Source organism: Propithecus coquereli, unplaced genomic scaffold, assembly GCF_000956105.1.
Source record: "Propithecus coquereli isolate 6110/MARCELLA unplaced genomic scaffold, Pcoq_1.0 Scaffold26, whole genome shotgun sequence".
NCBI classification, from domain to species: Eukaryota; Metazoa; Chordata; class Mammalia; order Primates; family Indriidae; genus Propithecus; species Propithecus coquereli.
Window position 1 is genome coordinate 8,905,115 of NW_012148174.1, and position 24,079 is coordinate 8,929,193.

The window sequence follows — 24,079 nt, forward strand, 5'->3', positions numbered from 1 at the left end:
TCTCAAAAGCCACTATTGATTCCTATAAATTGACATAGCCATTGACTTAATAAAAAGGACTTTATTCAGCTCTCAAGAAAAATCTCGTTCTTTATCCAAGATTAAAATCTCCTCAACTCCATTCAGAAATTTGGCAGATTGGATAACCCTTGACATTTCGGTGAACCACCTGACAATTTCAATCATAGTATGGACTTCAAACTGCAAATATTTGGGATGTTTCAGGTTTCAAATCATATTCAACTCTTAACCTTGAAAATGTCCTTTATTGGCTCTCAAGAATATTTTTCCATTTGAAATGTTTGCTTTTAAGTTTCTTAAAGTCATATTCAAAGCTAAAGATATGGATTTTCCAACAGTGTCAACTTTTACTAATAGAATTAGGACAGAAGGAAGAGTCAAAATTTAGCAAAATGTCACAATTTTCTAGCTTTAAAGCTAGATCATCTTTTGACTTATTTTTTTTTTCTCTTTTCTGGTATTGTTTTAATCAAAATTCTTATTGGACATTTTGGACCTTTGACATAATTCTTTTCTTTAGATTTGCAGAGACCTTTATTCACAAAGAAAGTTTAAGTAAAAAAAAGTTGAAATATAATTTTTAATATAAGATAATATGATGCAGAATTTTTTTGAAAATTAATTGAGATTTTTATTAAGACTTGAATCAGAAAATTTTCCAAAAAAATTGAAGAATATTTATCTGAAAATTAATCTTAATCTTAATTAATCTCAGATATTTTATTAGCTCTGAGAATGATCTGGTATAACCCTAAGTAACATAATTTTAAACAAAGTTAATTATGTATTTTAAGTAATATATATGCAAAACAAAATTTAATAAAATAGTACATATTTTATTTTTTAAATGGAGCTTTTTATTCATTTCTAAAGAAAAAAGCCAAAACTGAAGGCAGTCTTTACAGCACTTAATGGTATTCTTCTATGATGAAAAGCCATCTCTAGGACGAATTTAACCATGTTAAAAGATCAGTTGGTAAGAAATGTTGCTTGCCTGCTTCTTCGTACGCTGTATAGCAGAATCTTAATTGCAGTAGCAAGCTATTTTCCTCTTAGCCCACATACTTAACTTCTAAAATGTCAAGAGAAATTCTTTACCTATGATCTTTATGAATGGGAACATTAATTTGTTCAACAGAACTGAACCCATGTGATGATTTTTAAGTGATATGTAATTTTTAATTTTAACAAATTTAAGTATGATATAAATATAATTTTTAACAAATTTACTCTGAATATAATTTATACAAATCATAAATTATGTATAGAGTAGTTATAAATATTTAATTCTTTATCACTAAAGATTGTTTTTAAAAATCTTATTTTTGGAATAATATTAAAGATAACTGTGAACACATTATTTAGATTTTTCTTTTTGTCATGTCCACATTTGGCTAGTTCTCTTCTGTGTGTGCTAAACTGATTTTGTGTAAACCCAATCTGCCCTGACATATCAATTCTGTTTGTCAAGGAATATGTAACTATTTGCATAAAAGTATCCATTTCTGCTTTTCATTTGTTCAAATTCATTTTAAATATATTTTATTTATCAATAATATTTCAAAAAAGGTTTATCTCTCTATTACGTTCTGAAAAATACCAACAATAAATTGTTCATTATAACCAGAATGTCTTCATTTCTATATGACCATTCATTGTTCTTTTTACACATTTCTGATATCTCTTTATAACATCAATACTCTGCCCTTTATAGTCTACGTTTGAAGACTTGATGGTAACTGGATAATGTTCAGGTTTTTTTCACTGGAAGTAGTGTCTTATAATATGTATCACCATGATTCTGGAAGAGAGAAATACTAATTTACCAACACAATAACTGAATCCATAACCTTTTTAACAAAATGAGGGAACTAACAACAGAACTTATTCTATTTAAAATAATTTCATACCTCACCTAAAGAACTTGAAAAATAAAGTTACATCACTCTACCAAAATTCTATCTTTAGGGAAAAAAAATGGCCTTCTCTAATAAATACATTATCTTTTAAATTCTTAAATTAGAAACTTAAATTATAAACATTCCAGTGAGTTGTTTAGAACATACAGTGTGAAATGCAAGTCAGTGTGTCTTTTAGATTTCCTCAGTTTTGTTCCCAGAAGACAAGGAAAGAGTAGGTCTTAAGAAAGGGGTTTTCTGTTGATATGAAAACTATGCTGAGCTAACCACGCTGTAAGTCATCCTGCAAACCAGAGTGAAATGTGTCTGCAAAAACTAAGCTACTGCCTGCCCTTATTTCATTAGACAATATATTGACTTTATCTCTAGTGGGATGCATATTTATTTTTAACTCTGTATGTGTTACAACAATACGTCTACAAAAGAAACAAACAAAAAGATGCAAAACAAACAAACAAAAAACCTCAGATCATTTCGACAATTGTGGTGATCAGACTACAGCATGGTATTTACTGTAAGTATGTTCTTGTCCTTAATTCTCACAGGAATAAATACAATCTTCTAATACTTCTCCCATCAAGTCATCTTGGAAGGAAGGCTTTTAAGTCTTATCAATTAGCCTGTTTTATGAGTGTTTTCAGAGTTTTCTATAGATGAAAACAGATGGCCCTCAGAATTGCAGCTGTCAGCACATCTCTTTGGGTCTAAGGGAGACCAAGAGATAATTATAAAATAGATCCTTCTTTGATCTCTTACTTTTGTATTCTGACCTGAAGAAATTGTGAAATTATGCTAAATATGAAATTATGCTAACTGTGAAATAGTGATAAGTATTTAAGTAAACTCTGAAACATATGGGAGATTCAAAATTGGTATGTATCTCTTTAAAATGGACTAAAAAAGTCTTGGCACACTTCCCCAGGCTACTCCTTGAATTATGGAGTACAATTGTACCACACAGTATTTATGGCCTCAACTCTAGTGACAGAAACACACCTTAGTCCCATTCCATAGTTCCTGATAATTATTAATTTTCAAAAGAAAAGCTGATTAAAGGGCAGAATTACATACAGTCATCTTTGAGATTTTTTTTTTTTTCTTTGTCTGCCGAGAGTCAGTCGAAGCAAGCTTTGCATATCATTTATTTAACAACTTAGCAGAACTGATTCCTACTGTTAAACATAGAATGGTGTCTAAAAAATAAACAACAGTCAAATCCAATGATGTATTTCAAGATCTAATTGGTAGCCTATACTCAAAGCTGACCTTATCACTTGGGATGAAAAACAAAAATAAAAAGAAAACATGGTAGTAAAATAAAAATAATGTTTATGTGTAAGTCCTGAAAATTCAGTTCTTATAAATAATAACACATCACCCCAAATAGAAATTATGTACAATCAAAAACTTTGCACAAAGCTATGATTTATGTAGTGATGATTAGGGGTATAAATAACAATACTTTAGCGTGTTTCAAGAAGTTTACTTCATATAAGTTATTTTTGAGCAATAGGCTTAAAAAGACTATTTTTTAAAAACAAGTCTTTTCTTCTGTAGAAATGTGCATGTTAGTTATTTCTGCTGGACTATTACATGTAGACTGGCAGGTATTAGTACACTGTTCATATTCTCAATAAGCATCCAGTGGAGCTAAGCTAAAAACTCACTTAGAACAGGGACTGAGTCTGTTTTGCTCATTGAAATAACCCCAATACCTGGCACTGTGTCTAGTACATTTCAGGTGCTCAAAGGTTGAATGGTTTTGCTAAATTAATTAAATATATAAAGAATCAATGCCAAGTCCGCACACTCAGTCCCCGACCAGGGCTTTTTGTAAAGCAGTAGATGTCAAAATCATTCCCTGAACTCTCAATATTGCATCAATATTGTTAGAAATGTACATTTCCAGGCCCTATGCCAGACCTTCTAAATCAGAAACTATTTGGGTGAGCCCACCAATCTGTGTTTAAAAAGCTCTTTAGGTAACTATAATGCATGCTAAAATTAAGAGTCACTGATATAAATAATCCCAATGCTATACACAGCTTTCTAGAATTACGAGTGCCTTAATAGTCTGTTATAGGAAGACAATTCCTATGGACAGAATGTGAATAATTTTAATTTCCTAAGAATTTTATTCTACTTCTTAAGAGTTTTTTTTTTCTTCATTTTAACTATAGGAATTATTTCCTATTCGTGTAGTAAATTGAGTATCTTGTGGAGGAAGGTTGACTCAATTTGAGTTCCTGAGACAAGGAATTGAATACAGATGGTTTATTAGAAAGGTGGTCCCAGGAAGCGCAGTGAGGGAGTAGTGAACATGGGAGAGGGTAAGGAGAAAAGCCCGTCAAGAATGTTACCAAGAAAGTGTTATGAATGTGGGCAAATGGGGTTCAGTCCTGTGGAGAACCATCGGAGAAGCTGTATGTGGAATATATCTCAGACCACTCCTTTGGAGAGTGGGAAGGCTGAGGTGTTTAGGCACTTACTTCCATCCCCACTGGTTGTGAGTTGACCGCCAAGGATCCTAACATGCCCCCACTTCTAGATGAGGTTTGCATATGGCTAAACAGGCTGGAGAAAGTCATCAGGCAGAGAAGATGAGACACAAGCTCTTGAGGTGGGACATGACAATAAGCTGCAAACTGTTTCCACCTGCAGTGACAGGGCAACTCAGTGGGCTGAGGGACTTGGAGGCAAAGTCTCCTATGCACACAGTGGCCTTCTAATGTGTTAGCTTTCAGCCAGCTAACGAAGACTTACTTAATGTCTATTATGAATCAGATTCAGAGTTAATTGTTGGGAATATAAAAATGGATAATGCCTCAAGAAGCTTTTAGTGTAGCGAATGCAGAAAAATAAAAAGGTATTAGTTCAAATATAATTATATACATTCACTGATAGTAGTACACATTCACAGTTATAAGAGGAAGTTATAATGGGTGAGGGTGTAGTACATGGAAGACTTCTTAGAGATGAGGGTGCTGATAATGTTTGTAATGCCTAAGTGAAGTCTTAAAAGACACTTAGAGGCCAGCCAAGTGACTAGAGGTGTGTTGGGGCCAGAGGGTGTGGACAGAAGTCAGAATAATAGAGGAGTGAATAGGAAGTGTGTAAAAAGAGAAAGCAATCATAGGTTTGAGAAGATTATGCAAGTAGGTTTACAGAAAGGTTGCGTGTTAGCTATAATAAAATCCTACAGCCCAATGGGTAGTAAATGAAAAGACTTTGAATGTACAGGAGTGTATAGATAACCCATCGTGGAGGTTCTCTAAGGAGGAAAGAAGAAAAGGACCCAAGGCTCTGTTGAAAGGATTAGTCCCTTTGTAGGATGAAATGAGCCTATTTTACTGTGATGAAGGTAGGACGAATGAAGATAAGGTGGTGTGTGTTCATTTGCAAAAGAGGGAAAATCATAGCAACTACCTTCAATGTTGTGAGACCTAAGTAATAAAAGTCACTAAAGTTCCACATATGTAATACCCTATAAATATTAGCCATTATTCTTTAAATAATGACTGCTTTGCTTTGCTTTTGATTTTGGAGGGACAGAAATTTGAAGGATTATAACCATTTGTACCTATTGACTTTTCAATGTTTTTTTGTTTCTTTAAATAGGAACCAAAGTTACTTGTGACATTGTTAGGAAGACAGGCTAGTGGAGCTGGTTAAAGGTTAAATGTCACTGCCTTGAAAAATGGAGGAGGAGCAAAACTGACTGTTAAATATATGAAGAAAAATAATGATGGTTAGCATTAAATGTCCAGTAGAGGTAAGAAGCCATGAATTTGCAATGACAGCAAAGCACACAGTTGTGTGTTCCATGTCTAGGAAATGTGGAACAATGTAAGACCTGTGAATGGCATTCAGGATAACTGTCATTTTATAGAAAGCACATAATTATAAACACTGACAGATAAGCATACATGTAAACATTTTTAAAAGGGTTTATGATCACTAAAATGTGTCAGATGATTTTGAATATTCTTGCCTTCTGGGATCATAGCATGGGTTCCTTTGTCAAATTCTGTAATTCTGTTCTGAAAATGACATTTTGTTTGAGCAGTTAGCAGTTGGTGCCTCAGTTTCAACTGACATTTTGTTACTAAACACAGTTCTAACACCATAAGGTGATTTGTCAATGGTAAGAAAAGGTAGTTTATATTTCACCATGGTGAAATAGCACAGGCGGGAGAGTCAAATGCTAGGAATTCTGGAAAGTGTCCATGCTGTCAAGTCCAACACCACTGAAAACATTTTTTTTTTTAACAGTAGGCCACAAGGCTGCTTTTTTATGAAAGAAACTATGAAGGAAATTTAGAAATCCAGGAAAATTTGAAAGTCTTGTTCTGATTCAGTAAAATTCTCAAGGATCATATCTCCAATGAGCTTAAATACTTGAGAATGACAAATACAAGTAGTTTAGAAAGATGGTCATGGAAGTTTGCATTTATATTTCTCTATATTTGCTATATTGCCTTATTGGCAGTACAGTACTAATATTCTTAGTATCTAAGGATCATTGTCAACTTTGTCTTCTCTAAGCTTTTGGGCCTTCCTCCTGTGGCAACTTTCCAAAAAAATGCAAAGTTTTGCTGTGGCGAAAGAGCAGAAACAGAGAGATAACTGTTTCTCTGGTTAAGTATCAGGTGCACAAATTTCTCTGGTTCAGTATCAGCATGTATTTAAATCAGTTAACCAGCATAGAAGATCGCTCACATTCTGAAAAGGATATGGGGACTGAGTCTCGCTAAAGGAAAAGCAAAATTTTTACACTGTTTCAAGGCAAACGGAGTGGAATGGTGAATGAAACCACCTTTATTTTTCAAATTCTTCTATGGTTCCTCTCTCTCTGTCGCTGTTCTCTCTCTCTCTCTCTCTCTCTCAGATATATAGTAGATGCACATAAGTTAACACGGTGGAGTTTAAATACACAAAACTTCAGTGTCTCCCACATGATATTCTGCAACATATTGAACTGTGATGATTCTAATTTTGAAACATGCATAATGGTTTCTGCAACTTAGAAAAAGAGGGCTATGAGAAAATTTTGTAGAAAGTGTCTTTACTAATTATTGATTCTGCCGTCCACCCTTATTTAACTTTATGATTTGGGTGAGTAATCTTACCATTTTGTTCCTCAGTTTCTTCATATGTAAAGCAGACGTAAATGTAGTGCTTGCATGATAAGGATGTTATGAGGATTAAATGAATTATTACATATATATTTATATATATATATATATAACTCAGAGTGCCTGGCACATAGTAAGCACTTAATAAATTAGCTTATATTATTATTGACATACTGTAAATAGCATTCAATAAACATTTACTAAATAGTATAAATGAACTCACAACCATTTGTGAGTACTGTCAAAAGCACCACAGACACTTGAGTGATTTTTAAATACTTATAATGCCCCATGTGCTTTAAATACATTTAGTCATGTAGTTCTCACTGTGCACCCACGAAGAGAGCTTTATTCAGGACAACAGGAAACTGAGAATGTATAGTATGATTGCCATTAAGGAGGCCCAGCATTTGAACTCAAGCTCATTTATTCAAACTTTATGTTCTTTTCCTCGTACCACATAGACTTCAAGTCCTGAGGTACATGGCTTTGGAAATTCCCAATTTAACACTTGTATGCTTCATTATCATGTACATAATCAGATCTCTCTTGAGAAAATGTGAATTGATTCATTTTCTGATTATTTAATGTTTTGAAATTTAAATTCCTTCTAGTGACTTCCTTTCCATATCAGTTTATCAAATGGTTTAGTCCTAGGTGAAGTAGGGATATCCTAACGTGTATTAATGTGAGTTAGGGCTGTATGGTTATCTTTTTTCCTCAAATAACATTCAGTGAAAATCTGCCTTGTCCCTGGCAGTAAATTTTACTGAAACCTCGTGTATGTCACTCGTCATTGTAAGGGGATAGACCAGTGATCAAAACAAAGTGCTTGCTCCTGTGAAGCTTATACCCTAGAGCACTGAAAGAGACCATAAATACGTGAGTGTGTGTGTCTATTTGGCTCAAGTGGGATAAATAATAGGACAAGAGTAGGTGATAGAGAAGCATGGGGGAACAAGAATGGGTGACCCTAGGACTCATGCCTGACGGGGTGACATTTATGCAGAGAGGGAGCCATGAGCATGTCTGATGGAAGAGCAATCCAGGAGGCAAAGCATGAGGACCAGCCGGAAAGCCAAGGCTGAACCAGGGGGAATAGGGGAATGGGAAATATGTCCATCGTGGCCCTCACAGCCACTTATACAACTAAATACAGTTTCACTAAGGCTGGGATAAAGGCTTGTTCACAATGTTGGGCAAGCACAAGGCTGAGGACAATATTACCTGGGTTTAGAGAGGCTGGGGTGGGAAAGAATTGGACGTTCGGTTCACCCATTGAGTTATGAGAAGCACTTTGTGAGAGGGGATTGAGAAGAATCCAAAGGAACAAAACAAATGAATGAAAGTCCACAGCTGTGAAGAGCTCATATGTCTCATTTAGATGTGATCAATAGACTTCTTTTTAACAACTTTATTTTTTCTTTATTGTCTTCAAGACAGCAAGAAAGCTTTAGTTCATAAATCCTAGCAATTAAGTGCCAATGTGCCACCAAATCGTCATTTTAAGCCCTGATCGAAATCCAACCAAGAACTCATCTTCATTTATTTGCCTGTGATACTTAAGAACTAATTTATTCTGCTTAAAGGTCATTAAGCTACTAAAGAATAAATACAATAAATAAATATTTTAATGTGATTTTCCTTGTTGTGCCAAAAGTTAACATATTAGGAAATGGAAAAACAGGCAAAGGATGAGTGGTCCTTCAACAGACGCCACTTATCCTAACTGTTTTTGCATAATGCACTTTTGATTACCGCAACAAACATCCAAAAGACGCCAACACCAACAGAAACGGGAGTTAAAAACAGTAACACAGTGGTTTCTTGCACTGGAAATAATTGTCAACCTTTATTTATACTTTCATCAGATAAAGTATTGAAATCATGAATTTAACACCGTTTAATCTTTGTACAATAATGTAGAACACAAGAAGGTGGGTTTATGCTATATAATGAATACCGAGTCTCTATTTCCTTGCATCAGTGCCCATCTTTATGCATTAAGAAGCATAGCAGGTAGCATAGTGTTGGCCGAATCTCAGCAGTGGCATATTTCCATCTCCCAGGGGGTGTGGGAAGACCCAACTGCACAGCAGTAACAATAAATCTAGCATATCCGTTTATGAAATAACTTTGGCAGTAATGGCAAGAGCATTTGGATGAAAGTGTATTTGTGGTCTTCCAGCTGGAAGATCAGAGCAGAGATTCTAAAGCAAAAGACACAGAGTGGCATGGCAGATAGTGGCGGCTTGGATAAAAACAGAGGAGAGTTGGGGATCCATGCTGAGCTCAAGGGGAAATGCAAACAAGATGGTCCTTTCAGAATATCCCCATGCTGCCCAATATCAGCCTGAGAGATTATTAATGCCATCTGCTGGATATACTTGGGATTTAAAAATGGAGTCTATGCAAATAATACTCTAATGTCTCCCTATACGGTGGCTTCAGTTCTTCTAGTGAGAAAAACAACAATAGCAGCGACAAAAGGCTAAAGAAAACAAGCATTGAAAATGAAGCTCAGGTCATGTACATGTTTATTGCACTTTAAGAAGCCTGGAGCTGTGTACTATCACTCACATTTCTGAGGCTTACAGTATTTAATTGCTCTCTTTTTTTTTTTTTTTTTTTTAGCAGAACTCTATCGTTTGGCCATATATAGCACTCAGGCAACTGGATGTAGCTTGTACTGTAAATAAATGAATCTCTTGTTAAAAATCTATTAAACTGTATAAACTTTATACACTATATACTCCCATTCTATACTTTATTGGTGAGAACATAGTAGTTTTGTTGATTTTTTCTTGTTCTGTTTAGTTATAAAGGGAGCAAAATTAAAAGGAAAGAAGAACAAGTATCACCATTTGCTTCAAACTATTCCATATGCATTTGGGTCTTACATAAAATATACTAAGTCATCTTTGGTTCTTCTTTTGTGGAAATTTTTTCCTCAGGTCGTCATGTTCTCTGTAGGATTACTGTGAGACCATAATCTGAAAACTTACAAAATTCCTTGTGGTGTGGTGTTCCAATAAATTTTTAGGACTTTCAGAAATGTGCAACTTAATGAACATTGATTCCAGTGTATGTTTTCCAAAATGTACTAATCCCATGAGATTTGCATTGGGAAAAATGGTTTCTGTGGTCAAATCCATTTGGAATATGCTATCTTCTCCTCGAGTCCCATAAGGCACATAAATTAAAATGCAAGGAGTTGCTATTTAGTGAGAGTTTACCATGTGCCATTATCTCATTGAATTCTCCTTACGATTTTATTATGTGGGCACTGTCATTATCCCTATTGACAAATGAGGAAACCGAGGTATATAGAGTTGGTAATTTTGTGAAAGTCACACTAAGAAAATGGAGGCATTGACTCTGACTTTATAGCTCATGCTCACAAGTCCAAAGCAATGTATCCCACATTATTAATATATGAAATAATATTATATGTTAATATGACTTTTATGGTAATTATATTCTATACTGATGTTAATCTGCTAAAAGCTTTGAGGAGTAATGCAATAATGACATCTGTTTAACTATGCTTAACATAACATTTCTAAATCTATTTGAATACAGGACATTCACTAATTTTACTGGAAGTAGTGTCCCACAGATACAGTTCTAGAAATGCTGATATAAGCTATAGCATTGCTATAGATGAGGAGCCAGGAAGACAGTAACTCCTTTATATTTCTCTGGCCACTTCTTCCAGAATAACTGTTGGTGTCCTTTCCCTCAGCAAGCCACTTGCTGGTTTCCACCTGACAATTTGGAATGGATAGAAATAGGGAAGTAAATACCTGGTATCTTTGTTGCTGCAGGTGCACTGAGCACTGGAACTCTTTGCATAAATGTGTAATATTTAGTACATCCTGCAAAGGAACAAGCTTAATTTAGTTAAGCCACAAGGTTGAGTGAAAAATAGCATGTTGCTGTTATTGTTTAGTCAATTAAATTGTCCTCTGCACTCTCAGGAACTGTTCCACATTTATTACCAGTGAGATACACACTCTGGCAGTGTTATTGAATTCCTTGCTTTGGATTGTCTTATATTTAGCACATCTAAAGATTTGAGAATGAATGATGGAAGACACAGTGATAAATTGTAGAGCTTTTCTAAAGATTCAGAAGTTCTAAAGTTCCTGCCAGTGACAGATGGTCTATCCTTACTCATCGCTTGTCTTCCTGACAGGACTTGATTTTCTTTTTCCTCTTTTGCTCAATCCCGTTACAGTAAGCCTAGCTTCTTGGGATGTGGAATAGTTTCATTTGTTCTAATTATATGATTATATATCGAAGAGGCATCAACTCTGTATGAACATGTACTATGCTCTTTTTACATTATTAATATACACTTGTATTATGATAAAAGAGAATTATGGGGTAAGAGGGAGAGAAGAAACAGATTACCAAAGGGAATCCATACTTCCATTCCTCCTGTCATTTTGATAACTAAATATACTAGAGTCCCCATTGGATAGGTTTTATTTCTTACTGATTCGCTACTGTCTTTTGATAGCCCACGCATAATATGACCCTTTAGATAGTGTTTCTTATTCATTATGGTAATAAATATTATTTTCAATACCTTTAGTATTTCATAACAATCTAAAACTTTTCAAAATTTTTGTTTAAAAAGTACCAGTGCTTACTAACTTGTAAAATATTGATAAGAATCCACATGTGAGACCAAGTAACTATAACAAAGAAGTGCTTGGATATGATATAGGCTCCAAGAGGAAAAAAAAGGTAAATTTCAGTCAAATTGCTTAATTTCTTTCATAGATTTCAAATGTGTTTACGGCTAAAGTAAGAGATGTTCTACTTACATAAGGAAGGTAGGAAAAGAAAATAATTTTTCTGTGGAAATAAATATAAAGGCTTTAAAAATTCTAGGATTTCTTAAAATAATTTCTAAAATTCTGAAGTAATTCAGTCCTTTAAGTTAGTAATGCCGTTAGTTTCATACAGCATTGCATAAGCCCAAGTGTTATCAAGTGGAACGGGATTAATATTACTAAGAAATATAAAAATAATTAGATGAACTAATTTGGGATTCATAGTAGTTAGTTGTCTTTTGTTATCTATACAAGGAGCTCAGAATTTCTTTTTATGTAGATATGTCTCTGTAGAATGTTCACTGTGTGTTAGCTCCATTTGATATGTGAGAAGCATAACCAACATTATCACTTTTTTATCTTTTCTTTTTTTTAATTCTACTTCTACTGCAAGTTTTAACCTCTCTGAGGATACATGTATATGTGTGTATGTGTGTGTGTATGTGTGTGTATCTTACTACTATACGCACACTAATCATTAAAGTGAAAAATCTCAAAGCCTGCTAGGTTTCCAAGGTCTAGGTTATTGACCTCCCAGTGATCTTTTCATGCCTCTTAATAAATTCTCTTTCCATTTCTGATATCAGTTACCTGTTTAATCAGTGGCTTTTTAACATTGCTCACTTGGTAACATTCAATTACAAAAAATCAGAGAACTCATGCCAGCTCATTGGTTATGCATGAAGATGTTAACCTAGACCTAAGGAAATTATAGCCTTCTTTTAGTGGACATTTTCTCAGATAATAAATGGAAGCATTAACTTTCCTAATACAACATTACAACCAAAAATTTTCAAACTTCTTTAAAACATGGTGTCACAGTAATAGATAGATTTTAGTTATGCATATTACATATAGTTTAGTATATTATTAAAAAGATGAGACATGTCTATCTTTTCATTTTTAAGTACTTTCTAGTATCATTTGTTTTCCTTCTCCAGAGAAAAATGTGTTTGTTAAAAAAAAAGTCCTAAATATTCAACATTCATGAAAAGGCCAACAAATATTGCATGATTTTGAGTTAGGATTAGAAAAAGGTGCATAGCTGAGATTAATAAAAATGCTTACCATTAAATAAGATGCGCTGGATTACTCAACAAATAGACCTAAAATGTAACGTCCCAATATGACAGAGGTTTATTTCGTGTCAGCCCAGTGCCACAGCAGGGAGTAGGGGAGAGGGATCTACTCCGTGCACTAGAGATATTGTGGCTCCCAAAGTCCTCTGGTTGTGACCTCACTATCGCAGTAAGCTGGAAGAGACAGAGCAGACACAAGCACACGAGAGGTTTCAAGGGTCGCGTTTGGAAGTGGCACACATCACTTCTGCTCACATTCTGCTAACTTGAACTCACTCATATGGCCTCGTAGTTCCACCCTGCAATGAAGGATGGGAAATGAGGCCTTGTTTTGTGTCCTGGTAGAAGGAGAGAATAGATATTGATGATCAGCTAGCAGTTTCTACTACATGAATCCTAAATTTTGCTTAAAAATTGAGGTGAATTCAAGCTACTATGCTATTAATATCGTCTAATTTCTCTGATAAACTTGGTATCCACTCACTTTTTCTTAGGGAAGAGTATTTTTAATTTTATTTAGTAACCTAAATTGTAGAGATGATTGGGGACTAATAATTTTAGAATAGTCACTCTCACAGAGACCCCGTAGGAGACTTGAAAGCTTGAAAGTCTGTTAAAGGTTTCAGTAGACCTTTTCATTGAAATGCACATTGAAACATAGGGGTGAATTTCAGCTTACTCATACTAGGGTTCACAGAGACCTGGTGCTCACTTGTGGTAAAGAGCCCCCAAAGTAGAACATGAAGATAAATGGTTTATCTATGTATCTGCAGCAATTACTAATACTTTTTTGCTTGTAACAAATTTATACTGCTAAAATATCTTGTATTTTAATACTCATGAATAAAACCAAAGGTAGGAAAAAGAGATTATTTCCCTGCTGACCTAAGCAAAGGAGCGTAGTAATGAGTAGCGTGCAATGAGTAGAATCATGGCCTCAGATGAGAAATTTGCCTTTCTTCTTTACTGAAACACAAAATCAAGCCCTGTGCCTTGATACCACGTTATCTTTTTGCTTGAAAATTTATTTCAAGGTGAAGAGTGTGAAAGATGAGTAAATTTTATGTTTTTGACAAATTACCAATAAATTACATCATAATTCTTAGCTTCTACTTAGTTCATAGATGCTGTTGCACAAGACAACTTCTTACTTAATAATTTCTACAGGTAATGCAGAGTTCTCATAGATTAAGTTTTGTTTAATTTGGTCACATGGTACAGATTATTTAAACGAGGACAATTTAAACTAAATTGAGTCATCACTCTACTACTAATATTGCTTCAGAAGTACTTTCAATCTATACTGCCTATATCTTGATGTTAACTTCTTTTTTCTTTGAATTCTTTCTGTTTCCATATTTTAGTTGTGTTTTTTCCCCATGTGCAGCATACTTCTTTTTATTTTGTCCATAAACCTACCTTCCTTATATGTGAGCCTCTAGTTTGTAGTCTTTCAAATTCTAGTGGAGTTCCCACTTATTTTCTAACACTTTTCAGTATTGGTGATTTGTCTTTAAGGTGATTGAAGAAAAATACTCAGAAAATTAGAAACAAAGGTTACCATTACTGGTATAAAGATTTTTTTTTTTTTTTAGCTAAAACTGAAAACTGCCATGGGGCATGTTTTCTACATCAAGTTTCACCTATAAATTGAGCATGTGTATATTACAAAAATGATAATAATTATAAACCTTAAAAATAGGTAATATATCCTCAATAATATTATCCACTGATAATGCAGTATCTACACACCTCTGTAAAGTCATAGGGACCAATGTGATATATATTAGAATAGTATGAAATTTATAAAAAATTTAAAGAATAAATATTCTGCAAATAATTATATACTTTGAGAAGACATTGAATTACATAACAAATATATTTCCAATCATATTTCTTGTGATTCAACACACTTTTTAATAGGCATTTGTCAGTAGGACAAAGTAACCACCAGAATGCAATTCACACTTTATAACAACTCCTTGCTAGTTATTAGAAAGCATCTTCATTTGAAATTTAATCTCTCAGTATTATTGCTAAAAATAACAGAATAATCCCTTACAAAACAGTCTCACCTATTATATGTCTATGGCACGAATCATAAGAACATGTCTTAGAATATGCATAGTAAGATTTGATAGAACGGAAACCTCAGTACAAAAGCTACCCCTGCTTCTCACTCACATGCATCCACACACACACACACCTGAGGCTTACTTTTTTGGCTTAAGCCAAGAATCATTTAGAATAAATATGTCCAAAGTTAGTCAGCCAAGATTGCTATCCATATATTGTTTGCTCTTTGTTTTACATAAATTTTATTTCTTTTTATCTTATGAGCAATCTAAAAGCTACTAAATTTTCCTGCCCATACTTTAATGCTAATATGATGTTTATTGCTTTTAGTATTTTACATTCAAATAAATTTAGAATTGGGTAACCTTAGAATATATATGACAAAGATTTTCAGGAGAACATAGAGCAGTTTATTTACTCAAGACAGTAGCAAACATATACAAAGGGGAAATATCAGAAAATAAGCATATTATGTTAGAGACAAATTTTAGAGAGCTATGTACTTAGATATTTATTAGGTAGATAATAAAATGTCATCAAAGTTTCTTTGTAATAGGGATGTGATTTGAGATTTGAACTCTACTCTCAGTCTAATCACAAAACAATATTATTTATATTTTTTTTTCTATTGAAACCTAGGGTTTTCTAGGCTTTTGTTGAATTACATTTTCAAATTTAATTAGGAGGACTACAATGCATCTACGTGTCAAATACAAATGCTTCTACAGTGTTTTACTAATAATTTTCCATCTTCAATTGAATAACAAAGGCCTTTCTAACATGTGCTTCATTTTTTGCCATTTGCAAAGTATATCCATTTAGTTTGGTTTGTTTTGCGTGATTAATTTTGACTGACAGCTGGTTTGTTTTCTGTTCTAGGTTGTGGAGACGAATTTGGTTGCTTTTGACTGTCACTGGATCATTATAAATGAGGTAAAGCCAACTAAACCCTATTGTCAGCTCTGTGATCTGTTTTCATACATATTGTCACAGCATTTCCTACGGCCTCAAATTTTTAAGAGGAAACAGAACATGAAGTAAACTTTCAGCTTACTGAGTGAATGCTGTTAAATAAAGCAGAATACAAAGTTTTTAAAAAGTATAAAGGGCTTCGTATGAATAAAATAAATGGAGAAAGTCTTCCCCACTGAGTATCTTTTAGCTTTTTCTGTTTGGCACGTACTGCCTTCTTAGGGAGATCATCTTTATAAAAAGTATGCTTCCTTTTTGTAAGCAAAGTGAATTTCTCCCAGTGGAGTGCTCGTGTTCCGTTTATATTTTAATGTTGTTTCTAGAACTTTTATATCTACCCCGCTTCCGTGAGGATTAAATAGTTCAGTATATGAATATGAATAAACAGAGAACAGATTTTTCCCTTTTCATAAAGAAGTACAACTGTTTTAAGATCCACAGACTTGTCAAATTCCATGTGAAAGTCTTGATTTTTGCAAAGATAATACATAAGATTAAAAATATATTACAGCCCAAGAGGCCTGTGAAATAAGTTGTTCTGTTAGCACCTATTAGTCAGAAACAGAAAGGACAATGAGCAGATCAATTTTGGACAAATAATATGATCATACGGATTTGTCCTCAGCAAGATATAATATTCAGTCATACCCATTATTTATGAATAAAGACAAGGCATTATTTATCTATGATAATAAATATGGAATTATAGAATGATAAGATTTTTTTTATGGACAAAATAGTATTTTGGGTAAGAATTCTGGTTTTGCAGTCAGCAAGATAGGTTCAATCTGACTGTAAAATTTGTCAGCTTTGTTACCATGGAAATAATCTTCCTGTGCTTCAGTTCATTAGTTCATATAATAAGAATAATAACATTTACTTTACAAGTTCATAATGCAAGTTAAGTGAGATATTATCTAATGCTCTTAGCACAATGCCTGTCGAATAATATTCATGATATTCAGTCAGTGATACTGCAAAAATGATATCACATTAAAGTTCACAGATCACTTTCTCATACATTTCATACATTATTTTGTTGAATACTGTACATTATTCTATGAAGTACTGAGGAAATGAGATACACAGAGGGTAAATGATTTGCCTCTCCTTACACAGAAAAGTAAAAATAATTCTCAGTTTCGAGTTGTTTCTCCTACACCACACTTCACTGATGGAGTGGTTCTTTTTAGCTCAGTGTAAAGATACTGGGAACATCTTAAAAATCTGTTTTTGGTCTGCCAAACCTTTAGTTTATACGATTTGTCACTGTAGTTCTCATGTCAAATTAAGATATGTTTTTCTGAGATTCCCACGGGCAATGTGTATATGTGAGATATGTATTTCAGTGAATTTCTGATACCTTCTAATTTTTCTAATATCTCTTAATTTTCCATCTGGAATGACTAAACATCAGGATAGAGGGAAGGACAAAGGGAACAGAACTTAGCAAACCTTCACGATAACTCTTCAAATTAGATATTTCGTTTCTATTTTTCTGCAAGGAAACTAAGTTTTGAAGAAGTTAAGCAATTCACCAAGTATTATACAACTATTAAGTGGTGATAATGGGATTAAAACTCAGTCCTTTTCACTGTAAAGCTTTGGTTGGTTTTGTTTTATTTTTTGATAATTATCCCTTAGGGTTTATATTTTTGAAATCGCCACTACATTATTGTAATCTTATGGTAGCCATTTATCCCACTAGCTTTTGTCTTTGGTTTAATTGCGTTCTAGATTACTTTTTTAAAAATAAAGAATCCTCCGAATCCCTTGTTTTTATCTCATATCTAAGTTCTGATAGAGAATATACCACACAAATTTCTTGATGGAAAACAATCTGGAGTCATTTTACTTGTTCATGTCAATAGAGATGACTGGGAAAATAAAGTGACTTCTTGCCTCTTTAGACACATAGATTAATCAAAACAAATTAACACTTACAATCATTAAATAGAAATAGCCATTCCCTTCTGCTTTTGGATAAGATTTCAGAAGGAACCCCTGAATTAAAATTTTTTTCCATATCCAATTTAGCTTCTCCAGCTATACCTGAATCTTAAAAGTATGAACCCAAGTAGAGCTACCCAGAACACCATGGCCATTTATCCACTGTTTAAAAGTCAAAATGCTCTTCAGAAGAAATTGCTCCTTCATATTATATAGGTGTAGCCTGAAAGACTAGCTTGTATTTCATTAGTGACAAATAGCATGGAAAGAATAATAAAAATGTGTATTTATTGTATCTTTCATAAGTATTTTGACTCATTTTGTTAAACCTAGGGTTAAATTTCATTTCATAAAATATTAGGAGGGAAAATATTATCTTTAAATGGATTCTCCATAATTTGGGCCACTATTTTGCAAGATGAAACATCTATATACAGAAAGCAATCTAACTGGTAAATAGTTCAATAAACGTTAGAAGTATAGAAGATGATATAGAAGACCTCAGTAAATTTCTCATTTTTCAGACTTGCGTTTTCTACTATAAATTGTCCTATCACTTCACCCTCACATGACTGAAACCCTTATCTCTTTAGTCCTTGAGCAAAGGTGTGATTTCTTTGGGACAGGACAATACTACCTAGCCTCTGAAAATTAGTGTCCACAACCCATACCATTTACATTGGTTATTACTTTTATCTGAACTAGGTTAAAACTCAGAGAATGAGCATTTTTTTTTTTTTTACCTCTTAAAAAAAGTCCACCATCAGCCAGTATATCCAAGGTCACCACTCTTGCTTTTGCATAATTCCATTTAGTCACCTTATTCTTTCTGAAATATACCTCAGGAAACTTGATTCTCATTCTTTTCTTACACACTTTTCATTTACATGCTTGTCTATACAAATTTATAATGGGTACATCATAATTTATCTTAGTTTATATAAAAGAAGCAACATGGATTTCTCAAATTTGCTAGGGAGCTAATAAACTCTCAATGTAACAACAACAGCAAAAAACCCAACAACATACAAATGCCCATTTTGACTGAAAATGGAAAACATGAAATCTGTCTAGTTTGGTCTGTATAGCTATTATTTTGTTGCTAATTTTAAAATGGGTTGCAAACATTTATTTAATCTTATTGCGCCAATAGTTTTTTAGAGAGGGACTATAAATCAAAGTTGGCATAGTGCATCATGATACAAATTGATACAGAAACTTGCAAACAATGTATTTTTTTGATTTGTGTTAAGTGTACTATAATAATGAGAGGCTGTGCTAGCTCATATGGTGCAATCAATCATATGTTAGTACTTGGTAATGGTATTTATCTTCTCCCTGCAATCAGTGGATCCAGCTCAGAATAGCCTTTCCATATAAGTATTGTCGTCCCTTCAGGGCCCTGAAGCAGATGGCCTAGCACTTTATTTAAGTTTTACAAAAGTTAGATAGGAGGATGTACTCTGTTTAGAGCGGCAAGAAGCCTAATGCTTTATGCACCCTTCCATTCTCAGATAATACACAATCGGACCTTTGGTGTCCTGAGGGGATTTTATTCTCTTTTTATTTAAATACTCTAAGACGTCATTCTGTTAATCATTACTGAGTATTGCACTTAAGGAGGAAGTTGTTGGTTTGGAGGTTTTTATTGTTGTTTTTTTGAGATTAATAAAGCCTCTATGTATAATGGATGTTTTTTAATTTTTTTCTAATTTAGTGATGAATTGAACTGCTCACTACTAACCTGTCAAGCAGAAAGTTACCATTCTGTTTCTCTTCCTGTTGGTATATAGCCTACAGATGGTTTTGTTCCATTTTTCAACATGACGTTGGCATAACTGCCTCACATTAATGTTAAACTTTATAGATGTATCAAAGGTCATCTTTGCTAAAGCATGAAGAATAAAAACAAATTAGAAAAAAAAACATAATCTTTTCATCTATACCACATAGTAGACTGATTAATCTCATTACTAAACTCTGCTTTATTCAGAATTGTTTAACACTTTTAAAGCATTCCAGTGTATAAAATTAAAATTTCAAGTATCAATCTTTAGAAGATGGTTTGGTAAAATCTTACCATTCAGTTATTCATTAGATTTTTTATTTATCAACATTTATTGAATACGTACTATGAGCCAGGAACTTTGTTAGATGCTAAGAGGTAAAAAAAAAAAAAAATGGGAAAAGAGGGTAAAATGATAGAATAAAGGGGAAATAGGAAACTATTTCTTTGAATTTTTTTTTAGTCTAAATTGGCATCTTATCTAATGGATTTTGAGAGTCTTTTCTTCCCCCAAATTTTATTAATTTAAACCTAAAGCTGATATACTACAAGGATTCAGCAATGATTTGTTCTAAAAAGTGGCTGTTTCTAGATAGGGTTGTATACCCAGCAGATATTGTAACTTTTCTTTTTCTTCCTTGGATCTTACATAGTTCGGGATTATTGAAGCAAAGGGAATAAGAATATTTTATTGAACAGATTGACTAGCTTCTTAATAATTTTGAATTATCCAGGTAAATTATTTTGGAAGAAACAGACTTTATGCTTTGCTTCTAAAGAGGTTTTTTCTTTTTTCTTCTAAAAAGAAAATTCAGGTACACTAAAATATATTTACCTGTTTTTTGTTACAGTATCAATTCTACTTTTATAAGTATACTCAATCAAATAAAGAATATTAGAAGGACAAATAATTTTGTAATTCAGGTTCTTTAAGTTCTTTTAAAGCTCTGGAATTCTGTATTTCTTTATAGACATTAGCATATTTGGTAGTACTGGGGACTCAGGAGAATGAGAGCTTGTTTTGTAAGCTAGTTCTTCACATAAGTAATTTTAAAAATCTGACATCACTTTAAAAATTCATAGCATTAGAAAATGCAGATCCTGATAGATTGTATAACAGTTTCACATTTTAATACAGAAGCTTACTTATTAATTTTCTTCCATTTAAAAGGATCTCTTCATAGATCAAGTGAAAACTTCAGTGTTTACATAGCATTGCATCTGCCACTCTTGACATGCACCTTTTGAAATGTAGGAGTAAAGTTCTACAAATATAAAATAGCTGCATAATCAAGTTTTCATATTGCTATCAAACTGTTTTTGAGATCAAGTGTCAAAACTGAAATTATAAGTGATTTTTTTGAGACAGTCAATTTCATTCAGAATGGCACATTCTTTTCTCCCAGAAAATAACTTTCCTTTCTCTTCCCAAAACAATAATAGGCAAATTATACTCAATTCACATTGACATTTCTTCAGATACACTTTAGTCGCGTAGGTACCTGAGAATGTCAACCTTTGGAACTTCTGAAAATTAACTATCGCTTTTTGTGGGTTTGAAAATCATCCTCTCAATGGCCTTTCTCATGATAGATTACTTTATCATTCCTTGTAGAATCATCAGGAAATTATATGCTGAAATAATGTATCCTTCTAGTTTTAATTTCTATCATTCATAAGTACTAATCTAAGGAATTCTTGTAAGGAAATATGGACTTCTTATATAATTCCTTCAGAGAGCATTTCTTTTGATAACATTCATATATTCATCCTATGAATAGAATATTTTGAATAAAGAGCTTGGAATCTCCCTGGTTCTTTATTGATAAAATGAGAATAAACTGTATCTGATTCAGAGTATTGTCTATTAGCAGAAAATGAGGTAATAGCTAAAGTAGTTAGTATTTTGCCTAACATATAGTAGGCAATCATTAAATGTAAATTTTTATTCCACTGTGCTGATTTGTAGTTCATCATGGTTGGTGAAGATAGAGATGGTGATGTTTGATAAAATGTTGATAAATTTTAGTATTGTTGAAGAAAAAGGGACCACACATATAATAAAATTTAGTTAATATTATGTGAAAACTGGTAAAATTTTCCATTGCCTTTTAAATCAAAATTCCTGTCTGCACAGTATAAAATTTTTAAAATATGGGAAGACGTTGATTAGCAATATTAATATTAATTAACTTTAAAAGGTGTCAGGTTAAAGTTAGACCTTAAAATGGAGTTGATAGGACACTGTTTAATTCTTTGCAAGTAGATGACAGAGAATTAAAAAGCGACCTGTCTTTGCCAGACAGAGTTTTTGGTGACCAGTGAAATGACACAGACTAAAGGAAAAAGACTGCATTGTAAATGGAGAAAAACCATTTTTTATGGTACATTAAGAATTGATTAATCACCCAGAAATCTAGGATATTACACTGGATCCAGCTGATAGCAGATATTATTTCATTTTCAGAAAGTCTCTATTTCATAAAGATCAAAAAGAAAAGAGGATAATTTGTAAATCTAACATACACTACAAAGAAGAATAATATGCAATTAGTCCAGTAAGAAAGAAAGAAAATTTATATCTGTGAATTACCTTTTTCTCTTTCATTTTTCTGTAGTAATTCCTTGGATCAAAACTAAGATATGCTCACTGCTGCCCAAAATTTATCTTGCACCAAATGTTTTGTTTCTGTTGCTTTAAGAATCTATTCAAACCGATAGCATGTTAATCGCACAGGCCTCATTGATTTAAAAGGACACCATTAAGCACAAACGGCTTTAGTAAAGATGACCTCAAAACTGAAATTATTTTGGTTACTTTTATTCTAATTCCATTCAGAACAGATGTATGTTATAAAAATATTATTTCATTCTTATTACTTCTACACCATGACTAAATCTAAGTCTGGAGTTAGGAGGTGGCGGAAGAAGGAAATAGAAATTATACTTCTTTGAGTTTGGCAAATAATCGTATGCAAAACTAAACTCATTTATGTAAAGAACATTACGTTTCTTCCTTCACTCATCCTGATTCAGAATATATTAAACAACAGAATTTTTCATCTTTATGTAGACCACAATTGTCAAGACCACAATTATATACTATATTCGTCTAACAGCTAGTACTTCGTTTAATCTATTTTTTACCAAGAAAAACATGTGAGTTAACACTAATAGTTATAATAAATAATTATGGAAAGTCCTAAAAAATAATATTGCCTCTTGCTCTTTTTATTTTCATCATTTAAAAGCCTTATTTTTCATTGCTAAGAAAAATATATATTACACTCACATTGCAACTGTTTTCCTAGGTACTCGGTAATAGATACTTGAAATTCATTAATGAATAATAAAGTATAGTAGCAACATCTTTTGTGACTTTTTTAATGTTTTGATTACACCTATATTTTTCTAAAGTGTTCACCATAATAGCTTATAAACTTATTAATAAACATTTAAAGCTGTGGGCCCCAACCCTTTAGGAACCAGGCCACACAGCAGGAGGTGAGCAGCAGGGAAGTTTCATGTGTGTTTATAGCCGCTCCCCATAGCTCGCATCACTGTCTGAGCTCTACCTCCTGTCAGATCAGTGGTGGTATTAGATTCTGCGTTATGGTGAGTTGTATAATTATTTCATCACATATTGCAATGTAATAATAATAGAAATAAAGTGCACAATCAATGGACTGTGCTTGAATCATCCTGAAACCATCCCCTCCACCCGTGGTCCATGGAAAAATTGTCTTCCATGAAACCCGTCCCTGGTACCAACAACTTTGGGGACCACTGATTTAAAGCACAGTCAGGAACTACAAATGAATTGATCATTTTAAAGAAAATGTGTTGTTTTTATTCAGATATGGGCTAAACATTAAGCCAATGTATTCCAGTAACAGAATCCCTAACATGTCCAGGTAACAACTCATAAATGGTTTTGTGTTTTTGTTACTATATTAGAGTATTTCTAATTCTTCCAATTCTTATATTATAGGAAATAAACGATGTGGACGTACAAGAACTTGTAAGAAGGTCAATTGGAAGGTTAACGATCATTCGGCAGACATTTCCAGTCCCCCAGAATATAAGTCAGCGATGTTTCCGTGGCAACCATCGAATATCTTCAACACTGTGTGATCCAAAGGATCCATTTGCTCAGAACATGGAGGTATATTCTAAATGCTAGTATATTTCGTCCAGGGTGCTTTGTTGGGCGATTACAAAAAGAGCTTTTTGAGTTGCATTGGATTCAGAATTATATGTATTATCATTTCTGAACAATTCTCTCCAAAAATTATTA

General features: G+C 33.2%; 1 protein-coding gene across 1 annotated transcript in view; it reads left to right on the plus strand.

The window, feature by feature from the left end:
- GRID2 (glutamate receptor, ionotropic, delta 2) overlaps positions 1-24,079 on the plus strand; it is a 1,246,697-nt gene that overhangs the window by 737,423 nt on the left and 485,195 nt on the right. Inside the window, exons 5-6 of the mRNA XM_012647158.1 lie at positions 15,954-16,007; positions 23,774-23,947. Of these exons, the coding sequence (XP_012502612.1) occupies positions 15,954-16,007; positions 23,774-23,947 (228 nt within the window). The remainder of the gene's footprint in view (positions 1-15,953; positions 16,008-23,773; positions 23,948-24,079) is intronic.